This window comes from Ochlerotatus camptorhynchus, unplaced genomic scaffold (genome assembly GCF_037179485.1).
Source record: "Ochlerotatus camptorhynchus isolate MF236.1 unplaced genomic scaffold, CSIRO-AGI_Acam_v1.1 ptg000268l, whole genome shotgun sequence".
NCBI classification, from domain to species: domain Eukaryota; kingdom Metazoa; phylum Arthropoda; class Insecta; order Diptera; family Culicidae; genus Ochlerotatus; species Ochlerotatus camptorhynchus.
The window spans coordinates 530,066-556,385 of NW_027040758.1; the positions used below are offsets into that span (position 1 = coordinate 530,066).

General features: G+C 41.0%; 1 protein-coding gene across 6 annotated transcripts in view; it reads right to left on the reverse strand.

Moving 5' to 3' along the window:
• Positions 1 to 1,192: 1,192 nt before the first annotated feature.
• rut (rutabaga) overlaps positions 1,193 to 26,320 on the reverse strand; it is a 158,897-nt gene continuing 133,769 nt past the window's right edge. For 2 of the 6 annotated variants that reach the window (XM_065227260.1, XM_065227259.1), the window contains exons 7-14: positions 22,375 to 22,545; positions 6,352 to 6,618; positions 6,087 to 6,284; positions 5,741 to 6,018; positions 5,317 to 5,671; positions 2,923 to 5,267; positions 2,202 to 2,857; positions 1,193 to 2,139 (exon numbers count right to left, since the gene is read on the reverse strand). In XM_065227260.1, the coding sequence (XP_065083332.1) occupies positions 1,763 to 2,139; positions 2,202 to 2,857; positions 2,923 to 5,267; positions 5,317 to 5,671; positions 5,741 to 6,018; positions 6,087 to 6,284; positions 6,352 to 6,618; positions 22,375 to 22,545 (4,647 nt within the window). In that variant the 3' untranslated portion in view covers positions 1,193 to 1,762. The remainder of the gene's footprint in view (positions 2,140 to 2,201; positions 2,858 to 2,922; positions 5,268 to 5,316; positions 5,672 to 5,740; positions 6,019 to 6,086; positions 6,285 to 6,351; positions 6,619 to 22,374; positions 22,546 to 26,320) is intronic. The other 4 variants (XM_065227262.1, XM_065227261.1, XM_065227264.1 and 1 more) reach the window with 4 other exon arrangements.

Below are 26,320 nucleotides of genomic sequence, written 5' to 3' on the forward strand. Positions count from 1 at the left end.
CGCAGACTTTCCTGAAGTTCGTAGAATTTTTCTGTAGTTCACAGACTTCCCTGAAGCTCAAAGACATATCTGAAGTTCATTGAATTTTCCTGAAGAATCCTGACTTCCCTGAAGTTCACAAATGTTTCCAAAAGTTCACGGAATTGCCTTAAATTATCCAGATTTTTTTCTGAAGTTCTCAGACTTCCCTGAAGTTTCAGAATTTTTCTTATGCTCGCAGAATTTTCTTGAAATTTACAAAATGTTCCTGAATTTTGCAGACTTTCCTGAAATTCACACATTTTTTCTGAAGTTCGTAGACTTCCCTGAAGTTCCCAGACTTTGCTGAGGTACGCAGAATTTTCATGAAGTTCACAGACTTCTCTGAATTTCGCAGACTTCCCTCAAGTTAATAAAATTTCCCTAGAGTTCGCAGACTTCTCTGAAGCTCACAGACTTCTCTGAACTTCCTAGAATTTTCCAGAAGATTGCAGACCCCTAGTTCACAGAATTTTCCTGGAGTTCACAGAATTTTCTTAAGGTTTACCAAATTTTCGTGATGTTCGCAGACTTCCCTGAAGTTCCCCGAATTTTTGCTAGGTTAGCAGAATCTTCATTAATTTCGCAGAATTTTCTTAAAGTTTGCAGAATTTTCTTGAAGTTCACACAATTTTCATGAAGTTCACAGATTTTACCAGATGTTGGCAGACTTCCCTGAAGTTCCCCGAATTTTCGTTTGGTTCGTAGAATTTTCATGAATTTCGCAGAATTTTATTAAAATTTGCAGAATTTGTGAACTTCAACACACAATTTTCGTAAAGATCGCAAACTTTCTTGAAGTTCGTAAAGATCGCAAACTTTCTTGAAGTTCTTGTCTGAGGTTAGCAGAATCTTACTGAAGTTCCCAGAATTTTCATTAAGTTGATAGATTTTCCTTGAAGTTCGCAGACTTTTCTAAAGTACGTAGAACTTACTTGAAGTTCGCAGTCTTTTCTGAAGCTCACAGGCTTATATGAAGTTCGTTGAACTTTTCTGAAGATTTCAGACTTCCCTAAAATTTCCAGAAGTTCACATAATTCTCATGAAGTTCGCAGACTTCCCTGAAGTTCTCCGAACTTTTGTGAGCTTTGCAGAATCTTCATGAAGTTCGTAGAATTTTCCTAAACTTAGCAGATTTTTTTTTTTTTTAAATCTGCGCCGATGCGAAGTTACCTCATTATTTTCATGAACTTTAAACTGCTTGGAAAAACCGTGATGATTCATAAAATTTATAAAATCATCAACATTATCAATCACAACCACATTCTATTGAACCCACCGTGCGCGGCAGCTCGTCACCCAAATAGGTATCGAATTGGTACCAGCGGCGAATCAAAAACAAACTCCCCACCCGGTGGGGATACCAATTCCATACCTGTGCAATTCCGCCAGAAGAGAACCCTTTCCAAAGCCTACTTACACTAATCCACCGACCGAATCCTCCCCTAGTAAAACATAATCTTAAAAATGCATTTTCAGTTTGAGCGCAATCATAGATCCTCTTTATAATCAACAAAAGCGATTGAAGAAAATGCCGCTGCTACGAGATTTCTGTCCAGATACTGCTTCCCCTTTCCTAACATTTGAAATCTACCGATTCCATCTCACTATCTTTACACCCGCCGCACCCACCGATCGATTCTTCCGGTTCTTCCTCGCCGGAAGCAGCGCTACCGTTGCTAATCTGACCGCCGATGGAAGCGGGCCCACTGGCGGGACCCGCACCGCCGGCACTGAACGACCCTCACCCGGTACTACCGAGCCCGGGATTTCCGGCATCCTCCGGCGCTGTCGCTGTCACTGCGGGTGCCGTCCCCGTCGTCGTACTGCTACCGCTACAGGTTGGTCCAAACTTACTACTAATCTTGTGCGACACGCTCACGATGGCCATCTCGTGCTTCGAGTCCAGATCACAGTCGTACAGGCCGCTCAGCGAGTCCAAGCTCAGCAGGCGGCTGCTGGCGCGGGACGAAATTGAGGTATCGTCCACGTCCGGTGCATTGTAGAGGGAGTTCACATCCGAGAGGGCACCTTCCGCATCCGTCAGACCAGCTTCGTTCAGCAGCGAGATGTTCTCGAGACCGGGCTCGTCCGTGATGTAGCCGGTGCTTTCGGCACCACCTTTAAAAAAAAGAAAAGATTAGCGAAAACATAGACGCGGAATTGCATCCGAAGGAACTCACCCGTCGCCTCTTCGCGGCACTCGTCGTCACTCCACTCCGATTGGCTCTCCACCGGGTTCGAATCCAGCGACTGGTGGTTGTGATGCGAGCTATGACTATTGTTGTGATGACTATGACTGTGATGGCTGTGGTCCCGGTCTCGCGAGTGTCCCGCACCGTACTTCAGTTCGTCCGAGATGTAGTTCCTCGTGGCATCACAGCTTCCCGTCCGCGATCGTTCCCCCGCACTTAAACCCCTCCGGACCGCGTTCCGTCTTGCTTCCCGTTCATTCTCCTCCTCCTCTTCGTCGTCATCATCGTCTTCCGATTCCTCCTCTTCAACCTCCTCCTCGTCTTCCGGTTCATCGTCGTCGAGAAGATCGTCCGAGTCCCGACCTCGCCCCCGATAGATAGCTTCGTTCGACAGCCGCAGATCTTCGTCCGCTTCGATGTTGGACGACGTCTCGTTGGAGGACTTTTTCGTCGCATTGTACTTGTGGTGATGGTTCCGCGGATGCATCCGAGGCGATTGCGACAGCGCATGATGATGGTGCGGCCGGTGGTGGTGATGGTGTTGGTGGGGCTGTCGGTGGTCTATCGAACCGGGACCACCACCGCCGGACGCCGTCGACCGGTAGTCATGGATGATTTCGCACGATTCCGTATCGGAGGTTTGCCTGCAAAAGAAAATGATGAAAGATTAGCGGAAACAAGAATGGGGCGCAATTCATGCCGAACTCACATATGACTCGACTCGGAGGGGTTCTTGTTCCGGGTGGCTTCCTTGATCGCTTCCAACGTGCCGGGGTGCTTCGCCAGCAACAGGTTGTTGACGTTCTTGACCTTCTCGACGGAATCCCGTCGCACTGGAGGCAGTTCCGTTTGGTGATCAAGGTTGTTATTACCGGCGCCTCCGTTAGCAGCGGAAGCTAGCATCGGTCGAGATTGCGACTCGGCGAGCCTTCGTTGCAGTTCCCGTTCGAAGGGTGACTTGGGGAAGTTGGTTGGTGGTTGGAGTGGAGGAGCGGCCTTGTCAAGGAACTCGAAACTATTGCACGATTCGCCCTTGTTCGGCACCGAGGACTTGGTTTCCGCCGTCGTGGTCACCTCGAAGTCCTTCATGTTGGCGAAATCGATCGGGCTGAGCTTGGGCGGGGAGGTCGGGTCGACCTGGATGTCGCCCGGGTAGAGGTACTGCAGCGGATTGTTGAAGTTGTTCGCGTAGGACGACCGGGCCGGAAATGGCGAATGGCCGTCCAGCTCTTCACCTTCGGTGGTTTTGGAGTAGCTTTCGTCCGAGGACGACACGGAAGGCGAACGTGGTCGGGAGCTGAGATCATCCGTGGAGGACATCTCCCGGGATTCGTCGAATTCGTGCGGAAGCTTGGGCAAGGGTTTGATGTACTGCTTAAGGAGTTGCTGTTGTTGTTGTTGTTGCTGCTGCTGATAGAGTTGGTGCTGTCTGGCAAGATGAGGAGGTGGTGGTTGCTGTTGATGGTAGTTTGGTGCTACAGGGAAGTTGTAGTTGGCGTTGTTGTTCATCGGTTGATGAGGAAAGGCGGAACTTCCGATTGCATAGCGCGGAGGTTCGTATTTGGGGATCTGCTGAATCTGCTGGATAGGTTTGATGACGGCATTGCCGACTATGCCCGAGCCCAGCAGGGGTTCGTTCTCCGACGCGGTTACGTATCGATTGCTAGGATTATGGCTGGTGCTACCCGGTCCGGCTTCGTGCCGATGGTGATGATGATGATGGTGATTTTTGTTGTTCCGTACTTTGTGTCCACTGTGGTTCAACTTGTTGAAATTGTTCTCGTCCACATCCTTCACGTTGGGGTTTTCGATGATGTTGAAATTCTCCCGAATGTTGTAGCTGGGTTGGTGCTGACCACCAGCAACCGAACCGTTGCCAGGATGATAGTCGTTTCGTTTACCGTAGTTGTTGTTATTGTTGTTGTTGTTGTTGTGATTCGTTGGTTGATTGTGATGGTTGCCAAGGTAGCCAGCGCTAATGTGATTGTTGTTGATGTTGTTGTGCTTATAGGCGACCTTCATCTGTGCTTGCTGTTGTAGCTGGTGCGGCTGTTGATGCTGTTGTTGAAGTTGTTGCTGAAAATGGTGCTGCCCTACCGGAGGTTGTTGATGAAGCAAATTTGGGCTTTCCATGAAATTGTAGCTCTCCTTTTTCGAGAAGCTATCGGTCCCTAGCTGCCACTTGGTATTCTTCATGCTTCCGCTGTCCATGTCCGTCCGTTTCATGTAGTAGCTCTGCGGTTGCAGGACGGGAGCTGGCGCTTGAAAGCACCCCTGTTGACTAATGTTCATGTGGTGGAAGCTGTCCGTTTGGTAGTTGGAGATGATATTCGGAGCTGGAGTCTGCCGATCCCGATTACTACCGGTACCGCTCATCCCTCCGATCGCTCCACCCCCGTTCAACATGTTCTCGTTCTGTTCGCATAGGAAATACGTCACCATATCACCCTTTCCCTTTACCTTAATCTGTCCCCGGCACCGGAACTCGAAGTGACTACCCTGCAAGCTATCGATCACCTCCTGAGTGACCTGCGTATATCCGGGAATACCCGTCGAGTCCATCCTACTAGCCACGTTGACCGTATTGCCCCAAATATCGTACTGAGGCTTCCTAGCCCCAATTACACCGGCTACTACCGGTCCCACGTTCACTCCGACCCTCAGCATGAAGTTGTTGTAGGAATTCTCGTTGATATTCTTCAACGTGACCCGCATGGCTTTCACGAAGTCGATCAATGCCGTCATCAGCTTCCGTGTCGAACTTTGATCGTTCGGTAGCATCTTGAACTCCGGGATTAACCCCACCGCCGCCATGTACGTACTGCCCACGGTCTTGATCTTATCCATTGCCTGAAACCGCTCCTCACATAGTAGTTCGTCAAAATCCGCGATGATCTCGTTCAACAGCCGCAGACACTCGACGCCCTGGTTGGACCCATCCAGCTCCGTGTAGAACTCGTGGAAGTTCGGCACACTGGCAAAGATCACACCCACCTTGCTGTAGCTCTGATGATACAGATCCTGGTTTCCACCGAGAGTACCCTGCGAATTAGACTGGGGCTGTTCTTAAACAAACCAGCACATGCACGCCAAAGCTACTCACCATGTTGTTCCGACTGAAGTGGTTATCCAGGAAGTGCGATGCCACGTGCGACGGCAGCAGGTTGTAGAGGATCCTCCGGTTCGACTGCTGCAGCACCGACATCTCCTTCTTCTCCTGCGATGCTTGCAGCTGCCACAGAAAGTCCAGCCGAGCCGTCCACTCAACCTGCCGCCCGTGGGCCAAGATCGCGATCATGAAGATGATGATCCTCGCCAGCGAAATCGTGTGCAACGGAATGGCAGACTCCACCCGCTGGTCGTAGCAGTCGAAGATGTTCGTGTGCGACAACTCGATGAACAGACAGTACATGACTCCCATCAGCGTCACCAGGAAGGTTTTCACCATGATCGGCAGCCTGCGGAAGAAGGTTAGCATTGTCTAAGACCTGAAAAGATCATGCATGATGGGACTTTTGTAGGGGTACCTCAAGAAGATCGACACGGTCAGGAAGGAGAACGCCGCCGATAGGGAAATGTACTGCGGTAGAGCACACTTCCGGTGGGCATAGTTGACTCCGGGAGATCCTAGCGGAGGCGGCGGGAGTACCCCGGCTCCGGTTCCATCCGGGAAGGGTACGTTCGTCTCGTGCGATGCCAGCACCGAAGAGGAGGAAGACGCCGCCGCCGGATCGTGATGGAACAGATCCGGAACGGCTTTGGTCGTGAAGTTAGTAGTACAGGGATGGTCCGAGAGGCAGGTGAACTGGAAAGGGGACACACGCTTGTGGGTTAGTTCTAGACTTGATTGAGGTTAGAATGGCAACGACCTACCACATTGACCTGCCCGACCGAGTAGAGCAGCACAATCGTGAAGATGGTGATGGCCAGGCGTAACGAGAAGCTCTGCGACAGGTCCCAGAAGATCCACTTTAGTCTTACGGCTAGCAGTAACATCAGGATCGAACTGATCCAAATAAACGCAGTCAAAAACAGCAGTAACAGTATTAAGGTACGAGGTAGCGCCGAAATCTAAACGCAAGAAAAAGATAATCATTAGAGTTATTGGAAGAAATCGTCGATCTGCAGGTAATTCAACCTGAAGTCCGGCGCTGAGTATCAACAGCAGCAAGCTGCAGCCCATGGCGGTGGTGAAGCCCAGATCGAAGTCCTGGTGGTACTGACGTTCCTTGTCCTTCTCGCGGAACTGCAGCGTGATCCGCTTGACGTGGACCGACTTCTCCCGATCGACGCTCCGGGCCTCGATGGCCTGCGAGAGGAACTTGTTGACCCGGTTCGATGGCTGGTGGTAGACGCTGGAGTGGCGCTTCTTGAACGGTCGCTTGAATTTGTCCGTTACCTTGTTCTGGAGGATAGTTGGGCGGAAATCATTGAGTGAGTACATTGGGCTTGGAACATTATTCTAAAGCGCATTGCTTGAGATTGAACAAATGGAAGCTACTACAGCGCAAACCAAGACTACGCACGGATGAGGCGAACATATGGCAGAGACATCTATAAGCATGGGTGTGTACTACGAATTTAGAGCGGTTAAGAAAGTAGAATGATTGCTCACCAAGTTCAAATGGAGCTTTAGGTTGCAAGTGATAGATGCGTGCATTTGGGAAAGAGTGCAAGCACTGGTAAACAAGTTTGAGGTGAATCATTTTGATAGACACACAGGAAAGGCTCACATCTCGCACGCGCTCACAGACACTCTCTTTCTCACTCAAATTCATACGCAGTCGAAATTTCAATCACGCGAATTTGTTCTCTCGAATCGATGCTCTTTCAAATCTATGGTCTCACGAATCTACGCTTAGGCGAACCTACGGTCTCTCAAGTTTCATAGAATCTGCACTCTCTCGGATCTAAGCTCTCTCGAATGTGGGCTCTTTCGAATGTTCGCTCTTGACTCTACGTTCTCACTCGAATCTATCTTATCGTTGCAAGTTTTCAGTGCAAAATGGGAGATGAAAAAGCATTTTCTTTGGTTTTTGGAGAGAGATATTAATGAATTATGCGTGAAAAAAGAGAGATGAAAATGTGAACGGTTCACAACTCATCAAAAAGTTGCTTGAGTGAGTGCCCCAGATTCTTCAAAATTTAAAAATACAAGAACCCTACAGTTCTAATATGTCATATAAATTTGATCTATTTTAAATTAACAATTACGTGAACATAAATTAAGATTCTAAGACTTCAATGTGAATGTGAATATCCTGAAAATAGATGACTAATTGAAATATTTAAAATGCGACACTTTTTACATTTCGAATATTTCAATTACTCGTCCATCTTCAGGATATTCAAATTCATATTGAAGTATCAAAATCTTAATTTTTGTCCAAGTCAGATTTATCTTGGAACCGTACACAGGATTTCTTTGGGATTTGTTCCAGAATTTCTTAAAAATATACCAAGAAATCTACCGTGGGACTCCAACACTATTTGGTAATACCCACATATTTTTCTTCAAAACACTCTAGAAATTATCTGAAGAAAACACACGCTTGAAATTCACTGTGCAGTTCGCTTAGAATTCCTAATAATTTTAGCATAATTACCTTAAAATTTTCCTCAGTTTTTTTGTCTGATATTTTTTTTTAAATCTGCTCAGGAATTCCTCAAAATATACATCAGAATTCATGGAATTCCACTTTAAGTTTCTATGAAATTATCATAGGAATTGCATTGGAATTCCTTTCAAGCTCTCTTAAGAATTCCATTGGAAATTTCTTCAGAACTTCTTTGGAATACACCTTAAAATTAATTTGGATTTATCCTCAGAACTTCTGTCGATCGAGATTATAGCCAGAACTCCCTTGGAATTCTCTTAAGAATTTATTTAAAATTCGCCTTAAAATTCAACTGTAACTTTGCTCACAATTCCTACTCAATATTTCTAGACATTCATTAAATCTTCTGCTCTTCTTTAGTGGAATCATGCTTCGATCCCCCGTTGAATTTCACCTCAGAATTCAATTAGAATGCTCTCAGAATTCCTTTGGAATGATTCTCACATTTGCTTAGACATTATGCTTAATATTCTTTAGGCTCTTCTTCTCCCTTTGAAGTTCTACTTAGATTTAAATTGAAGCTCATTCTCGATTGAATTATTCTCAGAATTACTTAGGAATTCTTCTCAGAACTCTCCCTTGGAAATCTCCTGAGCATTTACCAGGAATCAAAAGGCTTCTGAAAAACTAGAATGGACTTCCAGTTCGAACTCTCTTAGTATATTCCTTGGAATTCCCTTTAAGTTCGCCTCAAAATTCATCAGAAATTCCAGAATCATGAATATTTTCTATGAATCTTGAAATTTTTCCAAGATCCATTATATTGATACTTGTTTTCCGTAATCTGGGGTCTTGGAAAACATTTCAAGATCCGTAATCTGCATCTTCGTTCCAGAATCTTGAAAGTTGCTTCAAGCTTATTTTTTTACTGTCCAAGGTTTGAAAAATTTTCTTCAGCCACTTTTTTTCAGAATCTGAGGAATCTGACTCAGGATTTTGAAATTTGAACTAAATCTCACAGTCTTAAAGATTCTTCAATCAATAAAATCTTGAAAAATTTGTCTCGGATCAACAATCTTCATTCCTTATGTTTGCAAAATTTGAAAACCTTTAGAGATCGGGCTCGTAAAAAAAGTTAATTCTAGTAAGTACCTGAAATTATAAAATAATTCTAGATTCTTGAACTTCCAACATTAAACTGAAAATTCATTAAGCTACTGCGCAAGTAAAATTGAAAACTTGGTAGAGGTTTATAGCTTTCTACAAGCATAAATTATGGGCTACATAACCATCGTAAGTCCAAAATTGTTACTTGGGTGAATTAGGGGTAGCATTTTCCCTATAACACACTTTTCTGATTTTATGATTATGAATCATGACATCAATTTAAAAATATATATATTTATCAGCCTTTCCATAGCAAAACGATATAGTGGTAAAATTGGTAGTTTTTCTCCTTATCGCAAAATATTAGACACGTATGTTATTTTGTCATTAGGGTGAGCATTGCCAAATGATTTTTTCTTAAAATTCATAACTTTTGAACCAAATTTCAAAGATCAAAATATCAAATAAAAGGTAATCAAAATACTTTCAAAATGGTATAAAAAATCGGGATTATGTAGTCAATTGTGTTTCTTGTTATCAAGTCACGATGAACATTCCTCCTGTCAAACATGACTTGGCTACCGCTTGTTTCGTTCATCAAATTAATCAGTTCATTTCATTTGAAGTAAAGACTTGTGTCAATTGACGCAACGAATGACTCTAAAACTGCTCCCTTCGTTTTTTTCCACTTTCACTTCAATTCGTTGATCATTCGACTTTTCACGCGTCGCGTCGTCAGGCGTATAAATATAGTATCCTCACAATATCGGTTGCAGTTATGGATAGGGATAGGGATTTGACGCCATTTTGGAATCCAAGATGGTGGCCATCGGGTTTCAGCAAAAGAGTCAAATACCCAGGAAAATACCCTAACACAGTATTTTTGGAATGAAGATGATATCGATTTCTGGCCTCTAGACGTCACCTCGATTAAAAAAATACCCATATTGATTGGCATTTCACAGTATTTCCCACTTTATCTGAAATCGCACGGCGCCATCTTGGATTTCAAAATGACGTCGGATATCAATTTGCATTTTCCCGATCCCAAAAATACCTATATTAATGGGTATTTGACAGTACTGCCCACTTTTTCTAAAACTGAAAGCCGCCATATTGGATTTCAAAATGGCGTTGCATATCAATTTTCGATCTCTAGACTTCACCCCGATTAAAAAAAAATACTAAAATACCAGTATTTCCATATTTTTTCCTGAAATCGGAAGCCGCCATCTTGAATTTCAAAATGTAGATGGATACACATTTTCAGCCTCTGGACATCATCACGATACCAAAAATACTTATTTAATGGGCATTTTACAGTAATCTCCACTTTTTTAGACTGGAAGCCGCCATCTTGGCTTATAAGATGGCGTCACGTATCGATTTTCGATCTTTAGACGTCACCTCGATTCCAAAAATACCCATATTGATGGGTAAACAATCCACCCGACAATGATAAATTTGACATTCACGTGCAAAGATCTATGCGCATGCGCTTAAATGAACCGAGTGAACAATCAACAACATTCAGAAAAAAAAAACTGCGCCAATTTGTATCGAACAGCTTCGCTTCAATGCGAAAGTAAGTTCATTTGACAATGAATCAAGCCAAATCAAACGGCATGGAAACTGATCGAAAGTGGTTCTGTTGATGTTGAAGGGGATCTGCTCGAAGAGAAGACAGAATTACTGTCAATTGAAAGTGATCGTTGACAGCATTGTCGTCGCTTGACGAGTTTCGATTGAAAGTGATTTTGTTGGGACCCGATTGTGAGAATTTCTGAAGAATTGAGAGGAAAACATAAAGTATTCTGAAGGTGCCGCCACACGGCGCATGATATTTATGTTATAGTTCTCTATGACATAGCCGATTTAGATTTCTAAAGGTGCCGCCACACGGAGGCTATTTCTAGTATATAGCGAGCTATGTTATAGAAAACTATATTATAGCCCATAAAAAACACCTAAACTATGACGTGATAGCTCATAGTTATGACTTACAAGTTATAGTTTAGAGCTATGCCATAGAGCCGAATTCGTTGTCGTGTGTACAGTCTAGCGATAGTTTCTAAATCATAGTTGCAAGCTATAAACTATTCCATCAAGCCGGAATAGTTCATAGTTTATTGGTCATAGTTTTATGACAGCAGTCTGTGCGCGGTGTTTTTGTTTTTGTTTATGAAACCACTCATAGACATCTTATCCAAATGAATTCAGAGTTGTGTTCGGAATATGGACTCTGGAGACTAGGGGATGGTCCACCGGAAGATCCGGAAGATCCGGAACATCCGGAAAAGTGCTCAGTTAATGAAACTGATCGTAGAGCTCCACGGTTTTTTAGAAACCAATCATAGACGTATTATCACAATAAATTCGGAGTTGTGACCAGAACATTTATACTGGGGACCACGGGATGGTCCACTAAAAGATCCGGAACATCCGTAAAAGTGGTCAATTCATGAAACTGATCCTAGAGCTCCGTGTTTTTTTTTTTTAGAAACCCCTCATGGACATCTTATCAAAATAAATTTGGTCAAGGGATGCTGGGGACCACGGGATGGTTCACTTATAGATCCGGAACATTGGTTAAAGTGACCAATTCATGAAACTGATCGTAGAGCTCTACGGTAGAAATCACTCATAAACGACTTATCACCACAGACAAACAGACGTAACTCTTTGAAAAAAAATTCTTGGAAACATCCCAAGTAACGTTTCAAGTTTTATGAAATACTACAAAGCAACTATAAAACAACATTCATAAAACCCTGGTCAAGGCTATTTTGTCATTAATGCATCCACCAAAACCTCATTAAGACTAGAATATGTCTAGTTGGCCCACCCTGGAGAAGGTTCTGAAGGGTGTATTCTCGAAGCTCTTCAAGATTGATTTACTGCAAAAGGTTGTATGACGAACGCATTGATAATCATTTGAAAGCTACAATAAAAGCTATTCAGCAACAATAAAAACCCTTTCCGAGCCATTTCCCCTAACCGCATGCTAAATCCACTAATAAAGCATCAATCAAGATAGAAAAGAATTTATGAATCCAATCTAATCTAAATAATTAAAATATAAAAAGATGGTATAAAAATCGATTATTACAAAAGTTCTCATTAAGTGGCCTACTTTTAAGTGCCATATTAAATTTTTTGTGAATATACGTGAAAACATCGAAACAATTAAATCCACCCTCGTAAAATAATTTAATTTTGCTTGATCCTAACCCTTTCAGATTTATGGCAGCATTTATGGAGGCAAAGTTGCCTGCAAAAAGTTAAACGTCAAAGTTTGTTTATCTTTCGATAGTTGCGCTGTGGCATCCAGGGTTCTTCCAGGTGGTTTCCTCCCGATAGATTGGGAGCAGTTACTCAGATAGTTTGCGATACTGTTTCACAACATTTCGCATTTCGAACAGCTGGAAGCGCAATCGTTTCCGAGAAAGATCCCCTTTTTCCGGATGGTTACAGAAGTGCACCATCCAACGATGCAAGGATGTACGCTTGAATGAAATTTTCGAAGAGCTGATTTTTTCGCCGAATAAAATCGCTGCTATGGATCGGAAACCAGCTAATCTCCGCTAACTAACAGTTTCAGTGGTTTGCTGTCGGTTGTCATCTTTTCGCAAGATGTGGAGAAGGCTGGTATGTTTTTTAAACTTTCGACAATGTTTTATGAATTTGAGGGGCCCGCTCAATTTGTTCTTCTCCGCCAGATGGTCAGTCGTTGATGGTGTGCTGGTTCTTCTAAAGAAGTAAATTTTGCTGAAATCATAGTTCTATGAGATTTGGGAAACCATTTTCAAAAAATATGAACTATAACGTAATAGCATCTATGTAGTAGAAAACTATGACGTAGTGCTATAAAATAGAATTTTTGAGTGTACACACGATAGAATTTTTTTTGTGAATTTTTTTCTTCGCTTAATGAAAAAATATATATTATAAAAATAATATTGCAGGAAATCAAAAATATATGGGATTAGAGCTATTTGGGGACAAACTCTTATTGTAGGGTAATTTGAAGAAATAACTTCCTGGCAGTGCTCAGATTTGTTATTGTCGTTGACAGACTTTCGCGCGATATTGACAAAATTGTTTTTTCACATAGTCACTGATAGACATGATCCTCAAAAAAATCCTTCTTCAAAATCTCATTCATGACAAAGATTCACCTGGTAACCAAAAGTGTGGTGAAGTGACAATTGTCACCTCACCGGTGACAGCGTGTCAACCCATGCCACGCAGAATAGGCCTACTAGGATCAGTTCCATTTTTACGGATGTTCCGGATCTTCCACAATACTAGTCTTGTGACTTACCGGAAACTGACTCTTCCCAAAAGGTGGCCAACTATCTGCTTAACATCTTCATCAAAGACATCAGAAAGTTATCTCTACAAATTGCAATCAGCGCCGTACAATTAGCTCAAATCCCATATGGTACGTGTATTCGTTAATGCCGAATCAACCGTATTATAGTAATCCGGCAGTAACAAATCCGTACTATATGAATGTTGACTGTACGTATTTCAGATGCCATCAACGGAGTGGCTGAAAATTGCCCAGTTATACGAAGAAAAATGGCACTTCCCGAATTGTGTAGGAGCGTTGGATGGAAAGCACGTCAACATAAAAGCCCCTGCAAACAGTGTCAGCGACTACTTCAATTACAAAAAGCAATTCAGTTGGTAGACGCTGAATACAAATTCACCTATGTCAACACAGAAGCAAGTCGAGCAAAAGTAGTCAATTCATGAAACTTATCCTAGAACTCTACGTTTTTTTTTTCAAAACCATTCATTGACATCTTATTAATATGAATTCGGAGTTGTGATCGGGTCTTGGGTCCACGAAATGGCCCCCCAGAGGATCCAAATCATCCCTTAAAGAGGTAAATTCATGGAACTGATCCTAGAGCTCTTCTGACCGTTCGAATAAAATGGGAGTTTTGACCGGAAAATGGACCCTTTGGACCACGAGATTGTTCACAATTAGGTCCACTTTTTTCAAAACCACCCATTGGCATCTTATCAGAATCAATTTACTCTAATTGTGAACCTCCTATAACCAGAAAATTTACCACTTTTAGGTGTACGGTGTCTTAAGAAAAGTTCTTCGTATGTCTTGGCCAACATTTTTATATTAGTGAAATTAGGGTGGTCTATAAAATTGGTGAATTTAAAACACATACTTTTTTTTAATATTTGAGATAGGCCAATGCAGTGTCCAAAAAGTTGTAGAACATTTTGAAGCAATTTTGCTTAAGACATCAAATTTCTATCTCTTATGGTTCATTAGTTATGATTATTTTGAATAAGCAGGGTAGAGTGGCCCCTAGAAAATCGCCTTTCTTTAAATATAATTTTACACGTTCATTTCTCGTAGAAACTTTGTTACAATTACTTTCAGATTGTGGTGTTGAGTACTTGGCACTGATGAAGTCTGCAAGTAGTAGACGAAATACGCGTATCTGTCAAAAGATAAGCAATTATAACGGAATTAAAAGGAAATAAACCAACCCACTCAAAGCTCTTCAGACTTTCAGATCTTTTTATGATTCTATTTTTGTTGAAGCAACTAAGTTTTTTTTTATTTTTATTAAGGAGACTTTCAGCCCTGCGCTGGTTCGTAACAACTAAGTGGATATCTCCTTTATTTGAAAAGTTGTGGCTGGTTCTTGGTAAAATTTTTGATTTTTTTAAATTAAATTAAATACTTTAAACAAAAAACGTTCGCTAACCTGCTTGTTTAAAAAAAAAATCATAACTCAAGAACCATAAGAGATATAAATTTGGTGACTTTAACAAAAAATGCTTTGGATTGATTATTCTACAACTTTTTAGAACATTGGTCTATTTCAAATAATAAAAAAAATTGTTTATTCAATTCACCAATTTTGTCGACCACCATTTCACTGACATATAAAGATTGGCCAAAAAATATGAAGCAACTTTTTCCATGACATTATACGTATACCTAAAACTGACGGTTTGCGCGCAAACATTTTTGTCTTCCTAAATACGGTTTTGGGACTTGTGCAGTGGATGGTCTTCCGAAATATCCGAAATATCCGTAAAAGTGTTCAATTCATGAAACTGATCCAATAACCCCGTATTATTCGAAAACTCTCATAGGCGTCTTATAATTACAGGGCTGTTACAAAATTTTCTAAATTTGATCCGCGAAATCGGCGATTTCTCAAAAGAAATCCGCGACTTCAAATACTAATCCACGACAAAAAAAACTGTTTTCATTGCCTAAAAATACCATTTGTATACTACTACTTGGCATTTCAAGCTTATTGCTTATAGCATATTAGATTTTTTCCTGCTCTCAACTCAGTGTTCTTTGAAGTACTTTCACATTTAAGTTGAGAACTTTCTATGTCTGTACCATCTCATGGCCAATAAAGTAGAGAAGTTTTCCAACCCGAAAAATTAATAGACCGGACGGGAATCGAACTCAGCCGCCTCCAGCATGGACTTGCTTTGTAGCTGCGCCTTTACCAACTGAGCTAAAGGGGTATCGTTTGTAACCTTTGAAAAAAAAATTAAAAAAATAACATTGAATCACCTTCAGCTATTTCTTCTATAAATTCTGAGTAATTAGTGAACATAATAAAACACCCTTACATTATGAGATTCTATTGAATAATACAAGACTAGATTTGATGAAACATTATTTTATAAAATTAATGCATTTTCATTTGAAATGCAAATTTTCTTGAAAATTAACCTTTGCGTCTCTGACGCATTTTGCTGTCCTAAATGTTGTAGTTAATTTGGCTCTAGTTTTCTCAATTTTTTACCGATTCAAACCAAACACCCTGCACATAATCGAGAAATTACTGTCCAATGGTGAGATATTTTCATGATATTTTTTTTTTTAATATGAACCTAGCACTTTTTGTTGTCAAATCATAACCGAATCGTATATATGTGACTTTGTAGATCATGCACGACTTATTACTATGTATACCGGAAATTATAGGTTTTCCAAATCGTCGAGGACAACGGCGCCGGTGGTGTAGTGGTAAGCGTGATTACCTCTCACCCCAACAGGCCTGGGTTCAATCCCAGTCGGCGCCGCCGGGATGTTCTGAGGCATAACATCTCTGATCACGCCTTCCTTCGGATGGGAAGTAAAGCCGTTGGTCCCCGGTTCATGAGTTGATGGGTCGATAGGTAGGGTCCAGGTGTGGGAGCTGCCTTCCTGGCACGTCGGTAGCATTGGTGCTCAGCACGGAAAACAAGATCGACGGAAAAAAAACAAACCAAAGGAAAAAAAAAATCGTCGAGGACATCAGTTGATTTGTTCTACTAGATCAACCAAGACTGCAATGATGTCTGTAGTATCGAAAAATGTCCGATCAGATTCAAAGTGTCTATGTGGATCATGCATGATCTATTTCTGAGTAATCCAGATGTTCAAGGTTCTTCAAATCGTCCTGTTCACATAATTTGATCTATTAGATCAACCGAGATTGGGACAATGTCTTTAGTATCGAAATATTTCCAGACAGATGCACAGTGTCTATTTGGATGATATATGATTTATTTCCACGTATACCAGATGATCTTGGTTCTCCAAATCTTCCTGCATTTCAGATGATTTGTTTTACTAGATCAACAAAAAACTGGGATAATATCTGTAGTGGTGTGTGAGGTATGGAATTGAGATCATTTCTTGAATATTTGCAGGGTGTTTGGTTTTAACCGGTAAAAAATTGAATTCCAAAATTTTTGTTACAGCACATCAGTCCCTTCGCGATTTTCGCGACATTATTTAATGTTTCCGCGATTTTCGCGACTGAAAGTTCAAATCCGCAACAAATCCGCGAAAATCGCGAAATCTGCGCCTGTGGTAACAGCTCTGTAATTATGAATTCGGAGTTATGATTGGAAAATAAACCCTGGAGACCATGAATACTCCTCTGGAACATCATACACGCTCGCTGGAAGATAAAAGACGTCTCTTCAGAATGAACTCGAAGTTGTGACTGGAAAATGGACTCCAGGGTCCATTGGATGGTCCTCCGGAATATCCGGAACATCCGTTAAAGTGGATCGTCCACGAAAACTGATCTCAGCACTCTATAATCAAGGAATCAAAAATATTTCCAAATGACAAAATGACAAGCGATCAACGAACCGAATAATAACGCCATGTCAGAAGTGGAAAGCAATAATGATATAATCTTCTTCCTTCTTTTCCATGACAAGCAACCCGTGCAACACAACTCACTCGGGGCGGTAGAAGGAAACGAGCAAATTGTTGGCAAGCTGCTTCACGAAGTTAACCCGAAGATGATACACGTGTGTTATTGGGATTTTTGTTATGTCTTTTCTCGATTTATATCAAGCTATGTCCTTATCCCTGCATATTGCAACAAAGCGGGCAAGCAATATATCATTATCCTTCTACCACTCGGATCGAGCTATGTTACAGAGCGAGTTTGTCATGGTAGTCGTAGCAACCGTTTTGTCTGTATCGTTGGTTGCTTTATGTGTTTGAATTCGCTGCGGATAATAATAATAATATCCAGATATTCCGGAGCACCATCCAATAGACCCTGAGGTCCATTTTCCAGTCACAACTCCGAGTTCATTCTGAAGAGACGTCTATTATCTTCCAGGGGAGCGTCTATGATGTTCCAGAGGAGCATTCATGGTCTCCGAGGTTTATTTTCCGATCATTCATAATTATAAGACGTCTATGAGAGTTTTCGAATAATACGGAGTTGTTCGATCAGTTTCATGAATTGACCACTTTTACGGATGTTTCGGATCTTTCGGAAGACCATCCACTGCACAAGTCCCAAAGCCGTATTTAGGAAAACAAACATTTTTGCGCCCAAACCGTATATAGAGTCTTGGGGAAAGTTGCTTCATATTTTTTGGCCGATCTTTATATGTTAATGAAATTACGGTGGTCGACAAAATTGGTGAATTGAATATACAAACTTTTTTATTATTTGAGATAGACCAATGCAATGTTTTGAAAAGTTGTAGAACAATAAGTTCGAAGCATTTTTGTTTAAGACACTAAATTTATATCTCTTATGGTTCATGAGTTATGATTTTTTTAAACAAGCAGGTTAGGGTGGCCCCTAAAAACAGATTTAGTTGATTAACTTTTCATACGTTCATTTTTCGTATAAAAGTTGTTGGTTTTGAAAAAAAAAACCGAGCCATAGCGTGGCCCCAAGGGTCCGATTTCCGGTTACAACTCCCATTTTATTCTGCTGAGACATCTATGAGTGATTTCGAACGATCAGAAGAGCTCGGATCAGTTTTATGAGTTTACCTCTTTAAGGGATGATTTTGATCTTCTGGAAGCCCATTTCGTGGACCCAAGAGTCAATATACCGATCACAATTTCGAATTCATTTAAATAAGATGTCAATAAATGGTTTTGAAAAAAAAAACCTAGAGTTCTAGGATAAGTTTCATGAATTGGCCACTTTAAAGGATGTTCCGGATCTTGCGTAACTGGTGAAACTTTCTCCAGGACATAATCAAAATCCTGCTGTGTCATTCTAACAAAATTACGGTAGTATTCTGGATTTTCATCGCTCAACTCCTTCAGTAGATGAGTCTAGATTCCGAAGCCTTCACATCGAGCAATCCACGATTTTGTCCAGATTGTACGACTTCTCCGCTCAATTCGTCTCTTCGATATGAGGTACGTTACGATTTTTTTGTGTAGATCTATGAAGTTCCCAAAATTTTTAATAAGTTTTCTCAATTTTTACGATATTCCCTGAACTTCTTAGAAGTCCTTGAAGTTCCCAGAAGTTAAAGAAAAATCCCTGAGCTCATTACCAACTTGTAGATCCTGTAGACGTCTTATTATGCCATCGATTAAATATCGATATAATATAATTTATCAAAATTGCTTCTTCTAGTCCAGAACATAAGAAAAGTAGTCAACATAAAGGACTTTAAAATAAGATTAGTAACATCGAACTTGACAAGCTTGACAAAATACCGGTGAGGGGGCGACCCCGGCGTAGTGGTTAACATCCATACCTCTCACGCCAAAGCCAAAAAAAAAAAAAACTCGGTGAATAAAAAAACACCAAAAGTTTGGGGGGGGGGGGGGGGCTAGATAATTCTGGAGGGGGCCTGGCCCCCTTGGCACTCCCAGTAGCTGCGCCAATGGAAGAGGACTTTATGAAGATATTTTATCATCTTTTGAATTATTGCTGATCCTCCTGCTGTTTTCTTAGAATAATTGAGTTATTTGTATTGAAGATCTTTAGAAAAGTATCACGTCAACATGCATACTTGAAAAAATATAAGAGAACTTTATGGACATCTTTGATGAAGGTGTTTGGATTTGTTTTTTAAGATACTTGCTCTCGTTAGAGAATGTTTGAGAGACGTGATGTTATTGCGAGAAGGTTACGAAGTTTATTATTTGGTTAGAATACTTTAAAGAAGTTCACTGAAGCTCGGAAAATTTCTTGGAACTTCAGAAATATTAATGAAGCTCAAAATTCTAATTTCATGCAATTTCATGTTCTTAATGTTTATGTTTGCATTATTAGATGGAAAACTGAAGAAATCTTCATGTCCACGCTATCAATTGACAATTGAGGTGTTTTTACGAGTCTTTCCTTGAACTGAACTTTTGCTGATGTGAGTTTGAATACGTGAAAATTGGAGATGCATAAAATTCCCAAGCGTGAGCTTCGGTTTGTAGTGTTGTGCACAAGTTTATTCTTTCAGCTCAATAAATGAGAATGATTTTCCAAACACCTATTATCGAAGATATGAAGTCTCAGACGAGTCGGCTTTGAAGTCAAGATGGCTAGCAAGCCTTATAGCAAATGACGGTGATCGTTCTTCAAAGAACTATTCCCATAGGTTATTTTCCTAAACTGTCAAGAAGGGACCTTTCTTGGCATGGTTATCCTGGTATCCTGGACACTGCCAATTTCACCAACGATTGTGGACGGCTGTTAGCCAATTGAACTAGCGTTTGCTGGATTGTTTATGGGGTTGATAAATAACTGCCGCCTTCGCCAGCCAATACCGTCAACAATGAAACAGCCCGCACCGCATGTTTTCGGTTATACGCAATAGTAGTGTAGACCAACGCCTGTAGTGCTTCCGAATTCTCGCCTACACTCACAAAATGATATAACGCACACTACTCATATTTGTCCACGTAGTCCCTCTGAATACTCAGTAATATTCTGGCCTTGTGACATAGTTCAGGGCTTTCATGCTACAATGTTAGATACCCAGGAGTATTTGATGAAGCTGTAGTCACATAAGACCTAATAGACTGTAATAAAAGGGATACAAGAACTGAAAAAAATAGTAAGATTTTGAGATTCGAACTTCGACCTTTCTGATCACTAAGTCGCAGCATTATTGCAGCGAGCCATATTCACCTGTAGAAAACGTTTTGCAAGCATGCATTACAATCATCAAACTTTTCTACGTCTATGATTGCTGAGTGTTCACGCAGTATTCACTCCACAGTAGCCATGGTTACAATACCAAACCATATTCTGTACTAGTTTGTGAAAAGAAAATGAATTGAGTCAAGGCTGCCAGTTAGGCGATGAAAACGATGATTTTGGGTGTAATTATTTTTGCTCCGGTGATCGGTATTCTTCTTCATTGATCTCACTGATGACACAAAGGATTCTCCGGAAATACATGGCAAAACGTATAATGAGAGAGAGAAGGATTAGTATTTTCCATTTAATTCCACTACTTTATTTGCTTATCCTTGACAGAAACGCGTATTTCGTCTACAATGTGCAGACTTCTTCAGTGTCTTGTACTAATACTCGAGAAGTCTGCACATTGTAGACGAAATACGCGTTTCTGTCAAGGATAAGCAAATAAAGTAGTGGAATTAAATGGAAAATACTAATCCTTCTCTCTCTCATTATACAGGTATTCTACTAAGACGCCCACATTCATCAGGATGGCAAAAAGTTCGTTTGGAATCTGGTTTGGCGATGCTCAAGTATCAAGGCGCTAACTTTGACCGTTGTAGAGATCGTAAAATGATAATCGAAAGATACCCGAAAATCTAGTACAAAGTCCACTGGGATTTTTCATATTTTTTGTTCTCACAAACTAAACAAAAAATCCTTTGAAAATAAATCCAAAAATGTTGGTTTAAGATCTGACGAAGACGTCAGAAAGTACCAAAGTGCTAACTTTAACCGTTTTAGAGAACGGAAGCCGGGAACCGAAAGACTCTCGAAAATCGGTTTTCGTGCTCCTGTGGAACCTTAACCAATGATTACCCAAGCGTTGAAAGACGAGTGGTCATCACATCGGCCCCGTAATCTCAACGTCGATGGTTCGGTCAATAAAATTCACACCGATTTCTTGTGGCTAAAATTAAAAACAAAGTGTCATATGGAAATCTTACGTTCATTTGTTTCAGTGTATAGTAAAAATAAATGAAAAAGCCCTCGAAAAAGCCCCAACAGAGCGATCCATCACTGGTCAATGGATTCTGAGTAATGGTTATTCGGAGTAATGATTTTCGGAATAGTGTACCACTATGTGTAGCGGCGTTCGGAGTAATGTCATAATTTTTCTAACATATTTGAATCTCCAACGTTGGCTGTATCGATATCAACTGTCAAACGAAACCTGTCACTCAAATGCATTCGTCCCCTTTCACGCCCATCCACAATCGAGAATAGTCAAATTCCGTGATTAAACTCAAAACACGCATAGCATTCCGCAAACCCCCTGCTGGGCTGCAAACGAACCCCACATTAACATCCATTACTGTCAGATCTTGACATTTCCCCAGCATGCATCGCGAACCGAACCAAACAACAAAATGCTACATTTCGCGCACACATAAAAGCATACGTCTCGTTTTGTTTGTGCTTCCCGCCATCATGCCATCATCTAAACGAACGAGACGTGTGCGAGGTAGGTACCTTACAACATAAGTGCATAACAACAACCAACAGAAGAACAAAAACACCAACAGACATGTAGAAGCTGCGAATGATGGAGCACTCTCTCCGAAAGCCATTTTTACACTTGCACGCCTTCTAGTACCTACTCACTTGTTGTTAATCTAGTACATACATACACAAACCGAAAGTGACAATGTGGGTGGTGCGGTGGAGAGGGGGGAGGGGAGGTAGTTTGAAGAAATCTGTGTATGCGGCGAGATGCTGAAAGGTGCATTAATTGTCATAAACCAGTAGAGTGTGTTCTTCAAGTGCAAAACACGTATAAAAGCCGTTCCGAGTAGAGTAAAAAAAAGAAGAGATTGTTTGATAAAAAACCAGACACAACTTAACCGAGAAAGCATGAAGAGATAAAAGCTTTTTTTTCAAACCGTAAACAAACGATAGAAAAAAGTAACGGAAGAAGTAGAAGAAGAGGAAGAAAATACGTCAACATAGTAAGCCATGAGTTGTCAAAAACATACGAAGTAAAGAGAAGCGAAACAAAAGAAAAAGAAGAAACAACTGAAAAACTGTCCTCACTTTTAGCGTGGCGCCGGAATCCGTTTCGTACTGGGAGGAGTCACCGGCGTCGCCTCCGCGTGCGGCACGGGCTCCGGCCATCAGACCGGTGCTTTCTCCGATGGCGCCACCGGCAGCGGCGATGTGCGCTTGATACGGACTAGCGTGTAGCATACGTTGCAAGTGGAGCACCTAGTGATGGATTTGATTTTCGGTTTTTTTTTGTTTGTTTGCTTGTTTGTTTGGCTGGACGATCGATAGTGAACTTAAAGGATATAGGTAGTACACCAAGGGGTTTGGAACAATTCGAGCTATTTTCGTACGAGCCGGAATTGTAAATTCACGCCGAAAACCGGTTCTGTTTTTGGTTCGAATGTTGTTGATGTGGACGTGGAAATTGTGTTTTTTTTTTTCTGAAAGGTACTACTCAATTTTAGTTGAGGTTAGGCGAAAACATTCAACTTCCAGAGAATCAAGAAGATTTGTAAAGTACAAACAACCATTATAGAAATGGCAGTTTGGTATATTTTCTTCGGTAGCAAAAATCATTGCAAGATGACGATTGTTTTACAGCTCAGAAAGCTTTTGGAAATGTCAAAAGAGAATTGCCCTTTACAATAAACAATTTTGGTAAATGTCAAATCAGGAAGGAAATTCACAGTAAGGATCAGAAACAGTCATGCAAGTTTTAAATCAAATGTGAAAATGTATTAAACAAAATTGGGAAAATGGTTTGTGTAACATTAAAATGATGAAATGGTCCATAAACGTTGGAAAAATGCTCCGTTACTGCGTAGCTACTCAGGCCCGGACAGGCTGTGTTTTTTTAGTCAGAGGAGCGGAGCGACGGGCAAGCGTCTAAGGTAAGCTTCTAAAAGAAGATTCTTACGAAAAAGAGCTTATAAACAGAGCATCTAAAAGAAGCTTCTTTTAAAAATTTCTTCTAAAAGCTCATTCTAGATGCTTGCCCGTCGCTCCGCTCCCATGATTAAAAAAAAATGTGTAAAGACATGACCGCATGGTTGACGTAGACTACGTTATGCTGTTTAGTGAACTTCTCGCGCATTTTTCTTTATATTGATTTGAAATACAGTAGAAGTAGAAGTGACTTTTCTCAAATCAAACGTTTGGTTTCCAATAAATCCGGAGTGATTTGAGATTTGGACGTAATTGCTTTTGTAAACAAACACTTCAATCACCGATTTCTCGCGAATAAAAACTCAGCCTAGAAAACTAACACCACAATCATGATAAGAAATGATTGCTCTGTCATTTGGAATAGTTTGCACGCGAGATTGAACTTTTATTCGCAAGAAATCAGTGATTGACGTGTTTGTTTACAAAAGCAATTACGCCCAAATCTCGAAGTTCTCCGGAAATAGGTGCTTAGTACAACACTAATTGAAAATTAGGGAGATTCAGTTATTCAATTTCGAAATCAGAGCGGAAGCTCGTATACTGGTTCTCCACCTGTTAAATGTTTTGATAGTAAGCATCAGCGTAGATCATAGCAAGCATCATCAACTTCACAGGTTCATGCAAAGCGATGCGCAACCAAGTGGTGCTCGATTATGACGTCTGGGTTAGAGAAAACGTATATTTCATGAAAACGGTGACAAAATTATCACATTCAATTTTCACATAGTTTTTTATGTAGAATTGGAAAAGTATTGATTTGAGTAGATTCGAAGAGTTATTTCCTATCGATTGGTGTGTTTGGTTTTTAATTTCTCCTATAAATGTCAAAGTTATAAGCGTTCAAAACCTAACACCTTTTCGTGACTGTCGCAATTTTAAATTTTCGATTTACCCCCTGTACCCTCCCGTAAGGCGTAGTCTACGTCAAAAACACAGGCAGGACAGTAAACTTGAGAAACTATGCAGCACAGAAAAGGTTCGTGGAGCATTTCATCGTTTTAATATTGCGCTTAAATAGCTGCCATACAAAATTATCTATACAAAAAATGGGGTGGAAATTTTCGGTCTGTGTTCTGATGTTGTTACATCTGTTTTCAAGTTGAATTGTTGAGAAAATGAGTTTGGTACGTATTGATTGGTTGTAGGACAAAAGATCGAAAGGACAAATCTAGGGGCAAGATAGTTTTAAATCATGACTAATATGGGAGTTAATTTTGAGAAACTCTGGGTAACTCGACTTGCTCATTATTAAATGGACGGTAACATGGGCATCCTATTTTTGTGCGTGTTTATTTCCCAAATGCCACGGTCAGATGTTTGACGAAGCAAACATTTCAGAAGTCTCAAACTCACCATCATTATCACACTATCCCAAGGGGTAGGTCACTCCGCACACCAATCTTGGGTCAACATTTTTCTCAGTGTGCCGCAGGTGTGCCTATTGTGCCGGCAGTACCGGTCATACACTCTAAAAAATCGTGCCGTTAGTAACTTTGACCTGCATTACACGTCATGTCCACTAAAAATGTTGGTGAAATTGATCGTTTATTCACGTAAACAGATTTAGTGTATTTGTGTTTATGTGTTTGGGACTTCGATATTTCCGTGAAACGAGATTTACGTGATTTACAGGTACGCAAAAAAATATCTATATGGCGTCACCGAGCGTGGTGGAAGAACTCATCAAAGATTCAAAATTCCTCAGCGCTTGCTGCAAATGTTGGATGGTAATTAGATTCTTTTACATTAATTTATTTATGATTACATGTAGCCTTTTTCTAGTTTTATGATTTCAGACGGTGACATCAACATTTTGAGTCTGCAAACAGGTGTTAATATTTTTTTCAGAATAAAAAGCTTATACACGTGAATACCATATAATAATCAACTAGTCAATATTTTACAATTTTATGAGTAGATATAAGTATTAATTTAAACACGTGAAATTTATACCTTCCCGATAAAATTGCATGATATTGGCTGCTTCTATATATACTTCCAATTATTCTCATTAAAAATTCACGTACAAATTACATGAAAAGCATTTTAAACAAAATGGAATGTCACGTAAAAGTCACCAGATGTCCAGTAGATTTCACTCCGATTTCACGTAAGCAGTACGTGGAAATCAGATGTTATTTACCTGTCTAATCACGTAGATAATTGAAACTGAATTTTGATCGGCTACGTGCAATTCCGTTAAAAGTTAAGTGAAAAATAGGGTGAACGAAAACCACCTATATTTTCACGTCAATGGGACGTGAAGATTTTTCAGAGTGTAGAGCAAGCGGCGATTTTTGGTAAAATACGAATATTGTGGTATATTTGGCAACCCGGTATTTCTGACAGCTTGAATGTTTTGGTTTGCAATTGATCAGTTCACGAAGATTTGCCGCACTCTTCTCTCACCCGTAAGTTTTGACAGTTTTGGGTGGTTTGTTTTGGCTCCCATTCGTTGCTATCTCTTTTACTCAGAAGCAAAATGATAGGGAGCAAAAAGTGAGGTTAGGGACCGTGCACTGATCTATTGCAAGGATAACATCGGTCCAGCGACAACCAAGGAGGAATGCTGGCGAGATGGACCGTGAGCGGTCTCAGCCGTTCAACAGGACACAACAAAGAAAAACAGTCGGAGATCAACCGGAAGTGTCCCCGCATCGAAAACCGTTGGATGCGAAACGTTGAACGGCTCCGAAAATGTCGAATATCGCGCTCGATATCGATTCCTTCTACCGACGATGATTCGCTGCAGAAGGTGGATTGCATTCTGACGGCGGTTGGCGTAGACGAGGAAACCACCTCGCTGCTGGGATACGAGCTGACCGATACGATTACGGTGTGGAGGGCATTCCGTCGGTGAAGCTGTTGGTTCGGGATAAGAACGACACTGACAAGGCCAATTTTGAAAAGCTGCTGGAGGCAATCAAGGGATCCAAGGATGGCAAAACGTTGGGCGTCTTCTCCAAGGACAACTTCCCGGGTGAATTCTGTGAATCATGGCGAGCCTACGTCAAGGACAAGAGCTTCGACACGGTGGACATCAGCGTCC